At 46.2% G+C, this 18,828-nt stretch overlaps 1 protein-coding gene across 6 annotated transcripts in view; it reads left to right on the top strand.

Annotated features, from left to right (window-relative positions):
- The window catches only part of LOC124856502 (E3 ubiquitin-protein ligase RNF123), a 74,532-nt gene extending 56,556 nt beyond the window's left edge, over positions 1-17,976 (top strand). For 5 of the 6 annotated variants that reach the window (XM_047346978.1, XM_047346979.1, XM_047346976.1 and 2 more), the window contains 3 exons: positions 7,354-7,448; positions 13,868-13,953; positions 16,354-17,976. In XM_047346978.1, the coding sequence (XP_047202934.1) occupies positions 7,354-7,448; positions 13,868-13,953; positions 16,354-16,456 (284 nt within the window). In that variant the 3' untranslated portion in view covers positions 16,457-17,976. Of the gene's footprint in view, positions 1-7,353; positions 7,449-13,867; positions 14,057-16,353 lie in introns of all 6 variants that reach the window. The other variant, XR_007035360.1, reaches the window with a different exon arrangement.
- Positions 17,977-18,828: the final 852 nt, after the last annotated feature.

Consider the following 18,828-nt stretch of genomic DNA (forward strand, 5'->3'; position numbering starts at 1 on the left):
CTGAAGGACGGTCATCCAGTCACAACAGAGAGAAGCTGGTTGTTTGTCTGACAGCTCAGCTTAGGTCCAACTTTATGCTGGTTTTCACAGTGAGTCCTGCAGACAGAAATACATGATCAGAACTTTCTATCAGACAGAACTTCACATCTTCATCACATCTTCTTCCAATGAACGCCAGAAGCTGCTGACTGATGCAGGACCTGCAGCAGAGCTCTGTCCATCAGGCAGGCAGACAGAAACACACAAACTGAAACCTTCCTGACCCGTGACCATCAGAACCCTCTGGTGGGCTGGTTTCACGTACAGGTTTCTGGTGTCTGCAGGGTTTCCTGTAGGGGTTCTGACAGTTTAAACAGAACCTTCAGATCCAGTTTCAACAGAACCACCCAGAGCTGAAATCTTCTGACAGCGATTGAGAGTGTGGGCGTGTCTCTCTGCTCTCCAGGCTCTGATTGGTCAGAAAACTGAGTCCCACAGTATTGGGAGACAGAAATGCATACGATTGGATGGAGAACCTGGACATGTGGTCATAGAAGGACCTTAAATCCAAAAGGTTCTGAGTATTTCACCAGGTCAGAACCATCATCACCTTCTTAGCTGAAAATCTGAAGAATTCTTCCAACTTGAACTGTGATTGTGGAAAAACTGGAAACGGTATCAAAATGCTAACTGGGTCAGGTAAAGTCCAACGTTCTGTGACTTGGTTCGACTTTGAATGATAGTTCTGATGGAAGGGATGGCTGAGTTAGGTAGGTCCAAACAGGACTGGGTTCATCACTACTGCAGTCCCTTTTTTGTTTATGAAGGATATATTTTTGCGTTTTCTTTCTAAAGTTCAAAAAGACGATTGTATTAATCTCTGAAGTGGCAGCAGCTGGTGGAGCTCACTATAATCTTTATTTTATTTCAACTCCAGTGAAAATGGTCCTCCTCATTTAATCCGTTCCATAGGGAGCAGTGGGCTGCATTCTGGGGCCAAGGGTCTTCCTCAGGGGCCCAGAGTGGCGGTCAGTGGAGAATGACGAGAAGAAATGTGGTTGATTTAAAAAATAATCACAGTTCTTAAATTAATCACAAACTCAGACATGTTATCAATTATTTATTAGTTTAAAGAGATGAAAACAGAGCAGTGAGGAAATGAGATGGAAGCACAGAATAAAATCCTTGTTTACCATCAGTTCAGACACCAGGAGACAAATATCATTTCATTAAGTGTCCTCATGTACTGAAACTTGTGTGGATTTGCTACTAAAAGCTTAAACAGGACACTTGGATCCAGGTTTATTTGCTTTGTACGTCTCTATCCAGGTGGGACTGAGTGGACATGTGGGATTCCTCCCTGACATGCCCCCATTGAAATATGCAAATAGATGGAAAGAAGCCCTGCAGGTGATCATCCTGGCTCAACGCTCAGATAGTCAACCACTAGGAAGGATAAATAGATAATAGAAACAATTATGGACAAAATGTGTTCTCAAGTCTGCCTCTTTATTCACTCTTTGTGATCCCAGGACCAAATCTACCTTTCAACACTCCTCTCTCCTCCACCAGCAGGCTCTGCTCCTCTCTTCAGTTCAGGTTTCTCCACCTTTTTCTCCGTTTCGTTTTGGTCGTTTTACCAAACCAAACCACATTAAACAAGGAGATCAGAGTAAAACGCTGAATTTAATATTAATATGAAATGAATTCATATGAAATAGATGCAGCATGAAAACAACCAATATGGAGAGTAAACATAATGACAAGCATGTAAATAAGCTACGTTCAAACATGTTGATGATGTGTGACAATTCATTTCATTTATCGAAGTTTTATCATCATGATTTAAACATTTCTAAATGTCTGAATCCAGAAATAAAAACTCAGACTCATCAACTGAGCTTCTAAATGGGTTGCAGCTCAGAGTCTTTATCTTGGATCATAAATTCTCAGTCTGCAAATATTCACTTCCTTTATGTTTGAACCTCCCAATGGTAGTAATTGTACTGCTACTACTAATTAAGCTGATTGTTGCTGAAGGTATCTTCAGCCCAACATGTGGTTACCTTAACTGTTCATCAAGTCTCTGAAGAATACGTTTCTGTATCAACAGTTTCACACCCTTCCCTCTAGGGGTCGCCAAACAGCCCGTAACTGTGTACGCCTGCCATGGAGCCTCTGTGCACATTTCCACGGTCCGTTCATTGTTGATACATCGGAACGTTTACCTAATAGACGGCCCCCTCAGAGACCCGAACCTGGGCCCCCTTAGTAATCCGAACTTGCACCATCAGAATCATGGACCTGGACCTGGAAACTCTAAGACCTGGACCTATAGCCTCAGAAACACGGACCTGGAGCCCCATTTATGGCCATTGTCCTGTGACTTGTAGACGGGAGGGTGGTCTGGACTCCACAACCTTACTGTTTTAGTAGGACATGATGTGAGATGGTGAGTGTGACGCTGATGGCTGGAGGTGGGGCTTCATCAGTGGAAACAACAGGTTTCGTGCCGAGCGGAGTGGAGCCATGGAACCGTGAATGGAAGCTGGCTATGGGGCCTTAGTCTGACCTCCTGTCCTCCATCCACACTGTTGTCCTGGTATTGTCTCAGTAGGTCTGTGGTGTGTTTACTGTTGCCAGATTAGGATGGTCTTGTTGCCACAGTATCCAACTCTGTTGCCATGGGAACACCAGCAGTTTCCATGACCACCCTATGTAGCATAATGTAGGATTTGTGGAAGTCAGACGGGCCGTCTCTCAGCCGGCGCCAACCCACATGTCAGAGAATTACCTGCTGGAAGTCTGAACACGGATCTCCTGAGTCCAAATCAGTCTGGCTAGGTCCGGTCTGCTGGACTGAAACTGGTCGGGGTTAATTAGACAATTGCAGAGACTTGAACATCAGATATACAAAGCGTTGAGACTCAGAAAAAGCAAATTACACTGAGTCAGTTTCTGATCTAGAACCAGTTCTGAACTCAGTCCTTCTCAGTATCGTCTATCTTCTTGAGGGATGTTCATTCTCTGAAGAGATATGTGTCTGTTCGAAGCTGACGGTGTGAAACAGGAAGTGTGCTGAGTCGTTGTCAGCTTCAGCTGACCTCAGATCAGTTCTTCTCTCTTTTTTCAAGTCAGTTTACTCTGGATCTTCAGGTGTGGCAAGGTTAGGTTAGGTTTAGATCTAGATCCTCATGTTGCAGACAGCTGCTGCAACAGTAGGTCCATCAGGTGTATCCCAGACATCCTCCCACAGTCCTGGTTTTCTCCATCAACATATCAGAAGAGCCATGTTCTGAGCTGGCAGAGCTGCAGCAGCTTTTAGAAACCCATTAGCAGCTGGCAACGTTCTCCAGGTTCCTGCCTTCAGTTTGCAGGAGAACCCTGAAGCTCCAGTTTTGAGGAAATCTGGAAGTGAAGCTGCCTCAGAACCGGATCATGAGGTGTAACATCTCCTTCGGGTTCTGCTTTTGTTCTGTTGAATCCTGTCTCTGGGATCCAACATCAGATGTCTCTCTGAGGTGTTATTTTCTCCATCCTGTGTTTGTCTCGTAATGTCTCTGAGCTTTTCGTTTAGCTTCTCGCTCCTCCTGGGTTGTGTTGAAGATTCTGACGTGTCCATCTGGGGATCCTGCACAGATTGGTTCTGGGATGTTTGTGTTCACCAGAATAAAAGTGGTCAACCTGTTCTCTTTAATTACTTCAGACGATGAGTGACCAGTTTGTGATGCTGCCTCCAGCCGTTAAACAAGTCCTAACTAAGGAGCATCTGCAGGGTGTCGGTGATGGATGTCAAGCCCAGATCTCCCACCACTGGAGCAGAGAGGATGGATGTGGATTCCTTTGAACAGATCAGCGTAGATCATTGAGCTGCCTTCAGACTGACAGCGCTGCTGCTGCTGCAGGAAGATTGAAGCTCTGCAGGGGGAATGCTGCTCATTTCCATGTGTGTGTTGTTGGTGCTGAATGTTTTATGGAGGGGAGCGAAGTGAAGGAGACTCATTAACGTTCTGCAGCTCTCCTTCAGAGGAAGCTGTTGAATGAGTCACAGAATTGAAGCTGCAGCAGAACATGGTCAGAGACAGTTATTGTTCCTCTGAAGCTGCTGCTGCACACTGAAGGCTCTGCTCCACATCAAACATCAGAATCTATTCCAGTCCACTTCACCTGTCATTATTAGCCCTCTTGAGTCTGCAGATCCATTTCCATCAGAACCCAGAAAACAAGCGGGAGGGCGCGGCGATCCTCCAGCTGTGCTTGGACCTCATACTCATTCAGTCTGATGTCTGAGACCGGGTCAGCTTCAGCAGTGTCCCTCAGAACGTCCTCCTCCAACTCATCTGGAGGAACTCTGAGGTGTTTCTAAGTCAGCTTTGATGCAGCGTAGGGTCCAGATCAGCTGTGCCAAGGATCTTCTTCTGTCACTCACCACCTCCAACTCAGAACCATGGGTCAGGGGTGGGATTCAGATGGACCAGTAAACTAAAAGCTTTGGTTCTTGGCTCAGTTCTCTGTCCACCGTGACAGGCCGGTACTGGATCCACAGCAACATGGGACATTATCTCATTCGAAGAATCCATCCTTTCCGTTCTCAGAACCATGGCCTCAGACTTGGACCTTATGATCTTTATCCCTGCGGCAAACTGCTGCATGAGGGCCCCTTCACCTGAGAATCTGTTCCAAGTTCTGTCCATTAACAGACAGAACAGAATCTGGACCAAACACTCACCAGGAGAAGACCCCTGTAGATTAAAGCCTGGCTGGACAGACTCCCATCCATTCCTCAGGGGGTGGACCTCTGATCCAGTGTTCTGGGAACAGAGCTCCGACCATCAGTTGGACTCAGCACTGTGCCACCCTTGCTGTGTCCTGGGGTTCTGACAGGTGGGACCCACTGAGCTATGGGTGGTGATGAGGTTCTGAAAGCATGAGAACTTCTCCGTGTTCAAACATGATCTAACTGATTTGATTTAAAACAGCAAAGCAACAATTATTTCACAAAAATAATCATTTGGTTCTGTTGCTGCTGCTCCCATCATGTTTGGGTTTTTAATTCTAGTTTTATTAAGAATCATAGAATATCAGGGGCTGCCTGAGAGATCTGGAGATGAGCTCCATCATCCAGGAGGAGCTTAGAGTGGAGCTCCTCATCCTTCAGGTGGAGCTTCAGTCCTCTGGGTTCTCCTAACAAAGCAAATGTTTTTACAACTGATGTTGCATTCAAGAGCTGCAGTTGGACATCGATGGTTCTGGTTCCTGTTAGAAAAACGAAGTTAGGCTCTGAATAAATGTATAAAACTAGTAGAATTAAGTTATCTCTTCATGGTTCTAAGGAGCAAATAAAGTTCCTGTAGTTGGATAACACCTAGTGAGATGTGTTGGTGGTCCATTTTGGACTGTTAGAATGTCCTGAACAAACACGGACCTGCAGGCGGACTGCAGACGTTAATGGATTCTGATTTCAGTGATTTCAGACTTTCTGATGGTCCATTTCTATCTGCAGAAGCTCTGAGGGTTTCTCTGCTAACACTCTGCTTTTACTCCACCCCTCCCTCCACCCAATCATCTCGGAGAAGCGATCATATTATCAACATGGCAGCAGGCCAGCACACCAATATGAGGCGCTGCTGGTTCACCGCAGAAACCCGATCCGTCTGGTGGAGCGGGAGAAAATTGTAAGGATTATGATTATTGATGAATTAATATTCATCAATAATCGTCATTTAAAAATAATCATTTGGAAAATATTAATTTCTTAACCAAAAATCATGACTTACAAATATAAATCAGAGATATCCTCTGGTGTTGTGTTTATGGGCTCAAAGCTCTTTAATAATTACAAATTATTAACCAAAACCACAAACTGTCAGTGTTTATTCAACCACTTTACTGAAGGTGGAGGAATTTTGATCTTATTTTTACAGATAAATCATTCTTCCACGAAATAAACACAAACGCTTCTCTTAATTATATATATATGAAGATTTATTATAGCCAAATAATTCTGATATATAATTATTCTGGTCCAAAAACCTTCACCTAACTAACAAGCACCGTTATACACAAAGGGAATAAAAATGACTACCTAACAATAATAATAAAATAAATATATATATATGCATTTAGTGTCTATGAAGATCAAACCCGTAGTTTTATGGACAAAATGTATAATTTGGGTTAAATGGAAAGAAATCCTCCTGTCGTGTTGATGTCTCGATCAGCGATCAGCTGATAAACTATGAGGCCACGCCCCTTTAGCCACAACCAGCTGATCGCCCCAAATCTTGACAAAGGGTCATAAACTCTGAGGCGGGAACCCAGTGGAAAACCTCCAGTAATAAAACTGGAACAAAGGGCGGTCGGTGAGGTCCAGACCGCAGTTGCTGGGAATGAAAAACTTTTAAAAGTCCAACTTCTAACTTCTGGCTGATTTGAGATCAGCTGGACAAACATGAACCACGCAGCAGCAAATCAAATCACAGCTCAGCATAAAATACTTCCATCAGTATTGCAACAAGTTAATACCTGAGATGAACTACAGGTGATCCTACATCACCTTAACCACCTCATCCTGCCCAGAGGTCCTTCAGACTGAGCTGGTTTCCTCCAGAACCTGGTTCTACTTGAAGGATTCACAGAGAAAGGAGACTCTTAACAAAAGCATTCCAGGCTAAGACGTTCTGGTTCTGAGAAGGTCCAGAATGCGAAAGAGAATCCATCAAGAGCTGAGATCTTGATCAGCACTGAGCGTGGATGCATCTACACCCACATCGAGGTGAAGCTCTTTCTGTCCAGGAAGACCATTTAGAACAGCCTGAAGCTCTGCAGGAAGTCACGTCCAGCAGGAAGTGAGGTCATCTAAAGTTTCAGAATGAAACCTCAGTGAGCAGGTCTGAAGATCCACAGAGATTCCATCCCGGCAAACATCAGATGTGATGGAGATGAGTTGGAGGATCCAGCTCTGAGACCACAACAGAATAACAGATGAGTTCAACCTGAACCCTGGACAGAACGTCTGATGGAGGAAAACCTGGAGATGATGTTTTAGAACCTCAATCTGAAACAGAACCAGCCTGGAGACCTGATTTAACCTTGAATGGCATGAAACTGGACCCTGAGCTGTCAGACAGCTTTGATCTTCAGATTTGAGCTTCAGGCTCTGAAGGTCCAGACGGATGTTGGTCTGAGATGTTTTCTGCTCCCTGACTGCCCAGAGCGTTTGTGTTCCACTTCTCAACGACTGAATCGATATCCGTCACCTTGGTCTCCTGTTCTGAAGCTGTGACTCATCAGAACCTTTCAGGTTCCCAAGATGATGTTGGAGCTTCTCTGAGAATGAACATTAAATCAGGTTCTGTGTTTTCCTGCCAACAGACACCGACTACATCAGCCAGGAGGAGAAGCAGAAGGTGGAGTTGATGCTGGAGTTTCTCACTGAGGAGTCCAAACAGGCTGCCGCCTCCACAGCTGTAAGTTCATCTTCTGCTTTTACTGGTTCAGGTTTCAGCCTCAGAACGTCCCGTGAGGGCCGACTCTAAGTACGACACGTCCTCTTTGTGAAGGTGTCCGAATGGTCCTCAGGGGTTTGTTCTGAGGCTAGAGCAGCAGCAGAGCTTCATGTTCCTCCTGACAGGTCCACCACTGTCTGACATCCAGCCGCTGAGACGGATGTCAGGCGGGTTCTGGGATGAATTGTTTATCAGAGTCAGCAGAACCACAGCAGCTGCTTCTGATAGGCGCCTGTAAAACGTCTGTCATGAGTTGCTTCCTAGGTTGCTGGTCCAAATCTCAGCCTGAGCCTGTGTGGGTGGAGTTGGCATGTTCTCCTAGTGCTCACAGCCCAAAACCACCCGTCCTGTCTGTCTCTGTGTCCTGCTCTGATGGTCTGACTGCATGTCCATCTATGGACTGATGGATCTCCACCATCAGAGCTTTGAAATGCTGTTAATCATCCTGGTTCTGACTCAGTAGCTCAAGCCCGCTCAGACAGCACCAGAATCCATCATCACACATTCAGACGGTATACGTTCACTCTGAACATGAACGAGTTCGTAGTTCAGTTCAACCAGGTTAAACTGAATCAGTTGATGTTCATAGTTCACCACAGTTGATTCATTCATATGTTTATTGGGTCAGGGATAACTAGGGTTAACTAGCCGACCCAGTCCCTGTTTGGGCTTTTCTGTTAGAAACTTCACTAGATGTGCTGCAGGTCTGTCACTTCCTAACATGATCACTAAGAGGAGCTGAGTCGATCAAACTGGAAGTGATGAATGTCCTGGACGTTCCCAGATCTGAGCACGTTGAACTTCAGTGGACGGATGCATTAAAACCGGATTCTGGAGAGAGTTCGGTAACGGGTTGACACTAGACTGAGAGAGCAAACATCAGGTAGGGGTGGGCATCTGTTATCATGAGATGAATTTTGATTTGTTGTGAATACATTCTAATTAATGATGTTTGAAAAGCCCAAAACCTGACAGTTTTGTAGGAATCATTTTTCTCCTCTGCTGCTTCTGTAAGAGCGTCAATGAATATCAATAAAAAGGGTTAAATAGGGTTATTGTGTGCAGGTTAGTGATAAGAATCACACGTTGTTGTGTCACTGGTGTCCTGAAGAAACCTTTTTAAAGTGGGTATGTTCCTTTAAGAGCAGCAACGTCGTCACGGCCGTACGTTGCCCAAGACAAGTTGAAAATACTTTTTATCGTCACTTTTACCACAAAAAATGCCACTAAATCATGATAAACATTTACGTTCATATGGCCCACCCCTAACACCAGGAGGTCTGATATCATCCAGATGTTTCTCTCCTGCTTCCTGGCCCTTGCAGTCTTTCTACAGCAGCAGGTTTTCATAACTAGCATGTAGCTTTTCTGCAACAGCGTCACAAGTCTTTGCTACAAGCTGGAGAATCTGAAGGTTTGAACATCAGGACAGCGTCTGGGAAATCCTAAATATATCAACTGGAAGACATTCATGTTGTTATGTTCAAGCTTTATTCCAAAATGGACAAAAACATGAAGTGAAAATGTTTCTAATGTAGCACACTTGTCTAACGTCTGAGTACGAACCAAATGATGTAGGTGAAGGACGTTTCTGGAGACCTCTGAGACCAGATGGTGTCAGGCACAAATCTGGAGAAAGATACAGAAACATTTCTACAACATTGAAGGTCTTGAAGAAGTTTGGAACCATCAGGACCCTCCCTAGATCTGGCCACCTGACAAAAAGGAAATAAATAATCAGGAAAAACAAACTGAGTCAGAGAGGTGGCCAAGAACCCAATGTTCTCCTTTTAGGCTTGGTTTACCACCCAGAAGGTCTACCATGGCCAGTGCGCTCCACCAGACTAAAGGTAGAGCGGCCAGTTGGACAGGACAGAACCTTAGAGCTCATCACACCCAAAGGAAACGGATACGTCTGTGAATCCAAAAAAGAACGTTTTGACCTGAACGCCATGCATCATGGAGAACATCAGACAGGAGTTTAAACATCTCCTGAGCACTGCCCAGCGGCTGAACATGAACATTTTTCCAGTTTCTCCTGCAGAATTACAGATATAATTATCTGTTACCCTGACAGCGCGCTCAGCTGTTGGTGTGGACTCTGAGGATCCAATCATGGTTCTCCTGTCAGAGAACAAACCTGAGCCGAACAGCTGCGCACAAGGATTTATCCCTGATGGAGAAGATGAATCTCTGATCTGCACCGTCATGCTCACACAGAGACGGTAAATCTAATAAAGCCCAACTTTCTCAGCAGAGGTCCATTATGGACAGAAGCTCAGGTCATCACTTAAGTTCAGCTGGTCTGATTTAAAGTGCTGCAAGTCCAGAAGAACCACAAACTCTCTAATGGCTCTCTGCTGAGTCCTGATTGGTCTCTGAAGCACTGATCAGTGAGTGGACCTGAGGAGACACCTGATCTACAAGACGGTTGGAGCCGGTGGAACAAAGGTTAGGGTTAATGTTCTGTTCAGAGGAGGAGATCGTTTGGAGAACATCAGGAACTGGGGAACCGGTGCTCAGGCCTCTGTGAAGGAGCTCCTGTCATTCATGACCTGACTGTTCTTCAGCGTGGGGTTCCATGCATGTCCTCCTGAATTTTTCCATTGACACTAAACTAGTCCAGAACTTTCAGGTCCAACATAGAGCTCAGGGCCTGATCCTGGAGCTTCTTTAACCTTCAGCCATCATTCAGATGTTCCTGTGGATCAGAGAGATACGGTTGTGTTCAGAATAAGAGCAGCGTGTTTAGAGATGCGTTGGGAAACCTGGACCCAGCAGCTGGATCCTGGATCCTGATCCTGGATCAGTTTGTTCCTTCAGTCCAATCGGATTAAATCATGAGTGTTTGAAAAGCTGCCATCACCCCGTTGCACACACAGTCCTCTGTTTGCTTGTGATCACCAGGACAGCAGATTGAAACATCAGAACCAGAAGCTCCACAGCAGAGGGTTTGGTTGAACTTCAACAGAGATCTCAGTGTCTGAGCTGTGGAGTCCATCTTCCTGCTGCTGGTTCCACCTCTGTGCTGTAATCGTTCAGATTCAGTGGAACAGAAAGAGCCGAGGAACGTCTGGTCTGCAGGATGTTGGGGCTGTTCATCACACATTTGGTCTCACCCTGCCGTGCTTCTGTTCTTCAGATGGTTTGTGAGATCTTCACTGAATCATCACCATGATGATTCAGTGAAGATCTGCAAGTAGACAACTCTGAATATTGGGTTGGAGCTACAAGAACAAGGAGTTCAGACCGAACCATTGCAGTTCCACTTTATATACCGAAGGATTTAAGGGTGAAAGGGAAGGATTTAAAAGCTTCACATGTCAGAATTTGGGCGTGGCGCTGGTCCAGCGGTAGAGCGCAGCCCATGTCTAGAGAAGCTGACCGTTGGTTCGAGTCCCGGCCAACTACAGCCACAGACCAAACCTTTGAATAATGAAAAATCAGAATGAGCTGTTTTTCAGCTTCATGTTGATCAGATGTTTAATCTGAACCGGCAGCTGCTCAGATTCTGGACCGACCATGTGTTGTTACTACATCAGTTATGGTTCTATTATGGGTTTTTTCCAGGAATAATCTCCCAGTTTGACCCAGTTCGACATCACTGGTGTTGACCCAGAGACGTTTTTATCCTGTTCACATAAACACATTCTGACAGATTTGAATCAAATCTGCAGCTGTCAGGTTCTGTAAAAACACCTGTTTAACATTGTGGTTCCGAATGGTCTCCAGAAATATGTAGATGATTTGATCAGAACCAGAAGCCTCTGATTGTTTCTGAGGAGACAGTAGAGGACATCAGACACTCCGACCTGAAGCTGGAATCAGAACCAGACCTGAACAGCCGGTCCCACATTCAGGATTAAAGGAATGTCTCTTCGTAGATCTGAAGCTGTGACCTTTGCTCTGCTGCAGGAAACCAGGTGTTCAGCCTGAATGATCATAGCAGAGTTCTGAAGGAGTTCTGCAGGGTTCCCTTCTCAGCATAAAGAACATGTTTTCCAGACTTCCTGCTTTGAGCGGTCATTGATTAGATCAGGGTCAGAGGTGATGTCACACTGTGTGAGAGAGCAGTCTCTGTAGATTATTTGAAAACAAACACAATAATTAGCCACTTTAGCACCTTATAGTAGCGATTAGCATGGTTAAAAATATTAAAACATCAGTCTCCATTTTTAGATTGTAAAACGTGTAGAACCTGTAACTCTGCCAAGATTCTCAGGTCCAGAACATTCCATGACAGACAGAATTTTTGTCTCATAGTCACGGCTCTCAGCGTGATGATGACATGTTTTTGATTCATGGACCCAACCCACACAGGCAGATTGTTCCTGTCCTCCACCTTCTGAAGCTCTGCTTCATTGCTTGGTTGACCTACATGCACTTCCCTGCTCTTCATGCCAGCACAGGGATTTACATAACCGGATCCGTTTTCCCTGCAGGAATTCTGCACAGAGGAACAGATTTCTGCCTGAACAACATGACACACAAAGTTTGGAAATTAGAACCTTCCCCACAGGGTCCAAGACTCATGGAAAGGTCACATCTCATGGTGTAGCACACACACAGGGAGACAACCTTTAGACTTTCAGCAGCGTCCTGCAGTAAAATGACCTCATGCTGCTGCTGCAGAGCTGCAGTCTGGACCCACAGAACTGACACCAGGCTGAAACCTGAGTCCTGCAGTTAGAACAGGCTCATCCTGGAGTAATGATTGATCCTAATGCCTTCATCAATCCTGTAACATTCTGCTCCTGGATCACATCCTGGGTGCACCATGACCGAATATAAGCTGATCAGAGAAGAGGATGTTTGTTCTCCTGATGAACCATCTCATCTTCAGCTCTGATGAACCATTCCTGTGTCTGGCTCTGCTCCTACAGATGGTTTACATGTGGAGGAACCTTTATAAATGATCCTCCTGCAGCAGGTTGATCTCTTCTTATCCAAAAGCTTCTTCAGTTCCTTTCAGGACCACAGAACCATCAGGTGAGAGGGAACCACTTTAGCTGTCTTAGGTCAAGCATGATCGCACCAGCTGGGTCTTTATCTTATAACTTCAAGCTCCTCCTGGAACTCTGATCCAAACTCTAGAAGGAAGACCAGTTCACACATCTCCTCCATCTACCTCCATCCTCCTGACCTGGGTGGAGTGAGTGGAAACTAAACCCACAGTGTGTTCCCGCAGCAGCTCCTTGGCTTTCTCTGTTAGCAGCTGTCACTGTGAGGATGGCAGGTTGATCCAGGAGGTTTCTTCTTGTTAGAAGGTAGTTGTTCCTGTCTACTGTTGCCACAAGCTTGTTCAGGAGGAGGCATTTCTCAGGGACTCGATGCAATCAGCTGGGTTTCCTTATATGGAAATCGATCTGAGACCCCCTCAGTTAGTTCTGTGTCTGCTGTGGGGTCTCCATCCTGTGGGACATCCTGGCCAACCTCCTGAAGGAAGGGTTCAAGAGGCATTCTGATCCTACCTCCTGTCTGAATCTGAAGCAGACATCTGGAACATCTCTCCACTGCAAACGTTCTGCTTTCAGAGGTTTGTATTTATATTTTCACTTCTGAAAGGTCAGAGGCCGTCATGGCTGTTTTTCTGTGGATGATGTTGGCATGGTTACCTACCATGGCAGTGAACAGCTGAAAACGATCATCAGCTGATGAACAGGACGCTGCAGATCAGGTTCTTCTGCTGCTGCAGGGAAGATTCAGGGCTGTGCACGTGTGGTGTGCACGTTAACCGTCCAGTGGAAACTGGGTTTTCTTTCTGGCACCTCTGCAGCTCCGTCACATCAGAATCTGGTGAAAAGCTTCTTCTCCCACCTCCAAATGGTTTGTTTACTGGTTCTTCAGGAAGCTCTGAGGAGTTTCTCTTGCATCCGTGTGTCTCCTGAAGGTATTTTAGTTTCAGTTGAGGGTTCTGACCCATGACTTTATGTTGAAGCTTCTTCCTCTGTGGTTTTGTGGACCATCTGGTTTGAAACTGGCTTTATTTTCAGGTTTGGTTATTATAGGGAGCAGAACCATGGTTTCTGCAGTTCCTTTCTATTTAGATGCTGGTTCTGATATTTGTATCCTGTGCTGATTTACTCAGATCTGCTTGTTAACCTGATGTTAACCTTAGGATTTCTAAAAGTGAGCATGGAGGTCTGTCGGTGGGTGGGGGAGCTTGGATGGATCGATGGGTGAGGAGAGGATATGAAGTGGACCATATGAAGGGAACAGATTGAGGAACCACAGTGATTGTGAAACCTGACATTAACTCAGATCCCATCATACACTGGGCCTGCTGGGATAGATGCCATGTGACTTCAGCGGCAGCAGAAGGTGGGTTAATGTGGTTCTGATTCTGTTGTTACTAAACGGTCTTGTTCTGTTTGTTTTAGCCGACCAGTGAAGAAGATCTCTGCCCCATCTGCTACGCCCACTCCATCTCTGCTGTCTTCAGGCCCTGCTCGCACAAGTCCTGCAAGTGAGCCCACAGAACCACACACTGAACCGCATGCAGAACCACAGAACCCTGTTACCCCGAGCTGTCTGCTTCATTACTGAGTTACAGTGAAGAATTGCAGCAGGTCTCTGATAGTTTCTATCCAACTGTAACCATCCAGAACCAACCAGAATCTAACCTTTATTTTGATTAGGTTTCCTGCTCTAACTCCATAGTCACAAACTAAAACACTTATTCAGGCACAAAGTAATCCTCTGTACTGGTCCCAGTAGATCCGGTACAGACTGGTCCCAGTAGAGCCTGGTCCCAGTAGATCTGGTACAGACTGGTCCCAGTAGATCCGGTAGAGCCTGGTCCCAGTAGATCCTGGTCCCAGTAGACCCGGTACAGACTGGTCCCAGTAGACCCGGTACAGACTGGTCTCAGTAGATCCGGTACACACTGGTCCCAGTAGATCCGGTACACATTGGTCCCAGTAGATCCGGTAGAGCCTGGTCCCAGTAGATCCGGTACACACTGGTCCCAGTAGATCCGGTACAGACTGGTCTCAGTAGATCTGGTACAGACTGGTCCCAGTAGATCCGGTAGAGCCTGGTCCCAGTAGATCCTGGTCCCAGTAGATCCGGTACAGACTGGTTTCAGTAGATCCGGTACACACTGGTCCCAATAGATCCGGTAGAGCCTGGTCCCAGTAGATCCTGGTCCCAGTAGATCCGGTACACACTGGTCTCAGTAGATCCGGTACACACTGGTCCCAGTAGATCCGGTAGAGCCTGGTCCCAGTAGATCCGGTACACACTGGTCCCAGTAGATCCGGTACAGACTGGTCCCAGTAGATCCAGTAAACACTGGTCCCAGTAGATCCTGGTCCCAGTAGACCTGGTACAGACTGGTCCCAGTAGATCCAGTAAACACTGGTCCCAGTAGATCCGGTACACACTGGTCCCAGTAGATCCGGTACAGACTGGTCCCAGTAGATCCTGGTCCCAGTAGATCTGGTACAGACTGGTCCCAGTAGATCCGGTACACACTGGTCCCAGTAGATCTGGTACAGACTGGTCCCAGTAGATCCTGGTCCCAGTAGATCTGGTACAGACTGGTCCCAGTAGCTCCAGTAAACACTGGTCCCAGTAGATCCTGGTCCCAGTAGATCTGGTACAGACTGGTCCCAGTAGATCCGGTACACACTGGTCCCAGTAGATCCGGTACAGACTGGTCCCAGTAGATCCTGGTCCCAGTAGATCTGGTACAGACTGGTCCCAGTAGCTCCAGTAAACACTGGTCCCAGTAGATCCTGGTCCCAGTAGATCTGGTACAGACTGGTCCCAGTAGATCCGGTACACACTGGTCCCAGTAGATCCGGTACAGACTGGTCTCAATAGATCTGGTACAGACTGGTCCCAGTAGATCCGGTAGAGCCTGATCCCAGTAGATCCTGGTCCCAGTAGATCCGGTACACACTGGTCCCAGTAGATCTGGTACAGACTGGTCCCAGTAGATCCAGTAAACACTGGTCCCAGTAGATCCTGGTCCCAGTAGATCTGGTACAGACTGGTCCCAGTAGATCCGGTAGAGCCTGGTCCCAGTAGATCCTGGTCCCAGTAGATCCGGTACAGACTGGTCTAGGTAGATCCGGTACAGACTGATCCCAGTAGACCCGGTACAGACTGGTCCCAGTAGACCCGGTACAGACTGGTCTAGGTAGATCCGGTACACACTGGTCCCAGTAGACCCGGTACAGACTGGTCCCAGTAGACCCGGTACAGACTGGTCCCAGTAGATCCGGTACAGACTGGACCCAGTAGATCTACACCAGTAACAAAACACGGCAACCAGAGTTCTCACAGGACCCATAAACATCATCCGTCCTGTTCTGTCCTTGTTGCAGGGGCTCCCTCTGATTTATTGAATCGATTTAAAAATGTTACTGTTTGTTTTTAAATCCCTGATGGTCTCCCTCCATCTTATCTTCCTGAGCTTCTTACGCTCCACACCCTGTAATCCACTCTCAGAGCTCGACTGGAGACGGGAGGAAGAAGAGCTTTTACGACCAGAGCTCCCAGTTTGTGGAACGCTCTTCCTCTAAATATCAGACAGGCCCCTTCATTGTCCTCTTTAAATCGTTGTTTAAAACTTACTTTTATAAGGTTTTAAATACTTGAATTTCTCTAATCTTATTTTATTATTGCTGCATTTTGTCTTTAATGTGTTTTATATTTTCATTAATTTATTATATGTTGTGTTTATTGTTGAATTATTTATGTTTTAATTGATGTTTTGAATATTAAACTGTTTAAACAACTCCTTTACAAATAAAGTAAAATACATGTTTTTATTCAGTAAAAATATCTCCAATGTTACACAATCAGAATGTTCTGAGTCGGTTCTGCAGGTTCTGATTCTGCTTTGTTCTGTGTGCAGAGCCTGTATCAACCAGCATCTGATGAACAACAAGGACTGTTTCTTCTGCAAGGCCACCATCACTGGGGTAGAAGATTACAGCAAGCCCTCCTTCTCCTCCTAACACACACACACACACACACACACACACACACACACCTCGCCAGGTAACCTGAAGACGTTGCAGAGAACCGAGCAGCCAATCACCTCCTAGCTCTCGACTCCATCACAGACCAGTGGGATGAGCTTTTATTTTGAAGGAGTCCAGGTGTGTGTTAGGGGTGTGTGTGTGACAATGGTAGCAGCTCTGACTCTGGACTGTTCTTCACCTTCAGGACCAGAACACGTTCACAGTTTGTTCCCTTGAAGCTTCATTAAATGCAGTTTTTCTTCTTTAACTGACCCATTAATGAGCTGCAGCATCAGAACCGAACTTGGATCAGTGCCACTTTAGTTCTAGGATCTCCTGTGGGTCTGCAGCTTGTGATGATTTCAGAATGGAAACACCTTCAGATGCAATTAGACAAAATACTGATGCAGCTGTGAGGAAATAAACTGAGCAAACACTCACAGACAGGATCACTGCAGGAGGCCCTGACCCCTGGGGGCCCTGACCCCTGGGGGCCCTGACCCCTGGGGGCCCTGACCCCTGGGGGCCCTGACCCCTGGGGGCCCTGACCCCTGACATTAGAACTGTGGAGAGAAACCAGCCTGTCAGTCTGATCTCTGATTACAGCCATGCGTCACACAGGTGTTTAGGCTGAAAAGAGGCTCCGCCCCCTGAAGCAGCTTTTTTAAACTGTAGCGTTTCCCTGGAAACCAGCTGCTGACGGGTTAATGGACCTTTCCACAGGCCCGGAGAATAAAATCATGACAGAGAGCTGATCACTTCCTCATTAAAAAACGTTTCACACAGATTCATCAAAACTCTTCAGAATTCCTGCAGCGCCTAAACGCAGCACGTGTTTGTGTCTTAGAGGAGTGTGCACGTTTGAGCGTGCACACTCAAACGTGCACACTCAAACGTGCACACTCAAACGTGCACACTCAAACGTGCACACTCAAACGTGCACATGGAGGAAAGCCTGTCAGGAGAACAAACTGATGTGGGAGGTTGAAGATGAGGTGTTCTCTGTCTGCTTAGACTGAAGTTTGGGTCAGAACACAAACAGGTTCTGTATGTTTTAGTGTTCATGCAGGAGAACTGAGCGGAGGTGCCCAGGCCAAGCTCTGTAGATGTTCTGGTTCTGGTGGTTTAAAGTTCCTGGAGGTGATGCAGTTTTCTGCCTCAGTTTCTGTCCTTGATTGTGAAACAAATGAAACATCGGGTCATCTTGGGTTCTGCCCCAATCCTTGTGAATGAAAATCTAAGATGGACTCAGACAGCTGAAGACAGTCCTTCTAACCTGATGGTTCTGAGGTTCTGATGTGAACTGAATGGATGTGGTGTGTCTCAGTTTGCTTCAGTTCCTCTCAGTTTAGCATCAGGATGAAGCTGAAGGTTGAACTTTAACATCTTCTATAAGTGCTTCAGAGCAATAATAGAGTAATGGATCTGTTGGTTCTGATCAGGATATGTTCTGTTGGTGTGAAAGTGGAACAGATCAAATATGTAACCTCAATAAATTATTTATCGTGAACCAACACAAAGACTCTGTGTGCTGAGTTCTGGTCTTAATGATCCGAGTCCTGTCGGAACTCATATTTACTGTGTGCCAGTGAACGTCACACACATTGGACCTTCCTAATGTTCTGTTCTGGTGTCGGGTTATAACTTGACACGGTTTTGATAATCTCACACATTTCAATGTGACGTCATCCAGGGATGGTCCAGGAGCTGCTGACCTTCTGCACTGATCATCACCATCATCAGTGGGAGCTGAAGGTCACTGCTGGCTGGAGCCTCAGTGGACCATCACAGGAAGAACTGGAGCAGATAGGAGTCCAAACTGGTGACAGAAGGTTCCAGGTTTCTGTCTGTGGCTCAGATTGATCTGTGTGGGTCCAGAAGCTGACACCACTGGACAGTTTATAGACTGTAACAGAAATGGCTGCTTAACGATGAAGAAGAGGAGGAGGACTGTTCAAGGACACGGATGGCTCTGGAAGTATTTATAGCAGAACAGGAGCGGCCCATTTCCCCTGATCGATGGAAGAGCAGAACATGACCTGCCCTCACATGGAAATCTGCTGTAAGCAAATGGGTCAATGACACCAGTAGGACATTTCTGACGTTTAGAGCTGCAGAACCTGCATAGGAGTCCAAACAATAGACCGAACCGGTCACACAAGTTCTCAGAGCAATGGACCGGTTCAGTCGGAATTAAAGTCCAGGTGTTACCTGAGTATTAAACCTGCCATCCCTGAGGAAAGGAGTCAAACAGATGACCAAGAAGCAGCTACATCAGAACCACCCTGATGTCTCTGGTTTAACCAGGTAAAATTCTGACCCGTATTGATGAAATCCTGAAGGTAAAGAGTAAAACTTTTCAAAAT

The sequence above is a fragment of the Girardinichthys multiradiatus genome, chromosome 20 (genome assembly GCF_021462225.1).
Source record: "Girardinichthys multiradiatus isolate DD_20200921_A chromosome 20, DD_fGirMul_XY1, whole genome shotgun sequence".
NCBI classification, from domain to species: Eukaryota; Metazoa; Chordata; class Actinopteri; order Cyprinodontiformes; family Goodeidae; genus Girardinichthys; species Girardinichthys multiradiatus.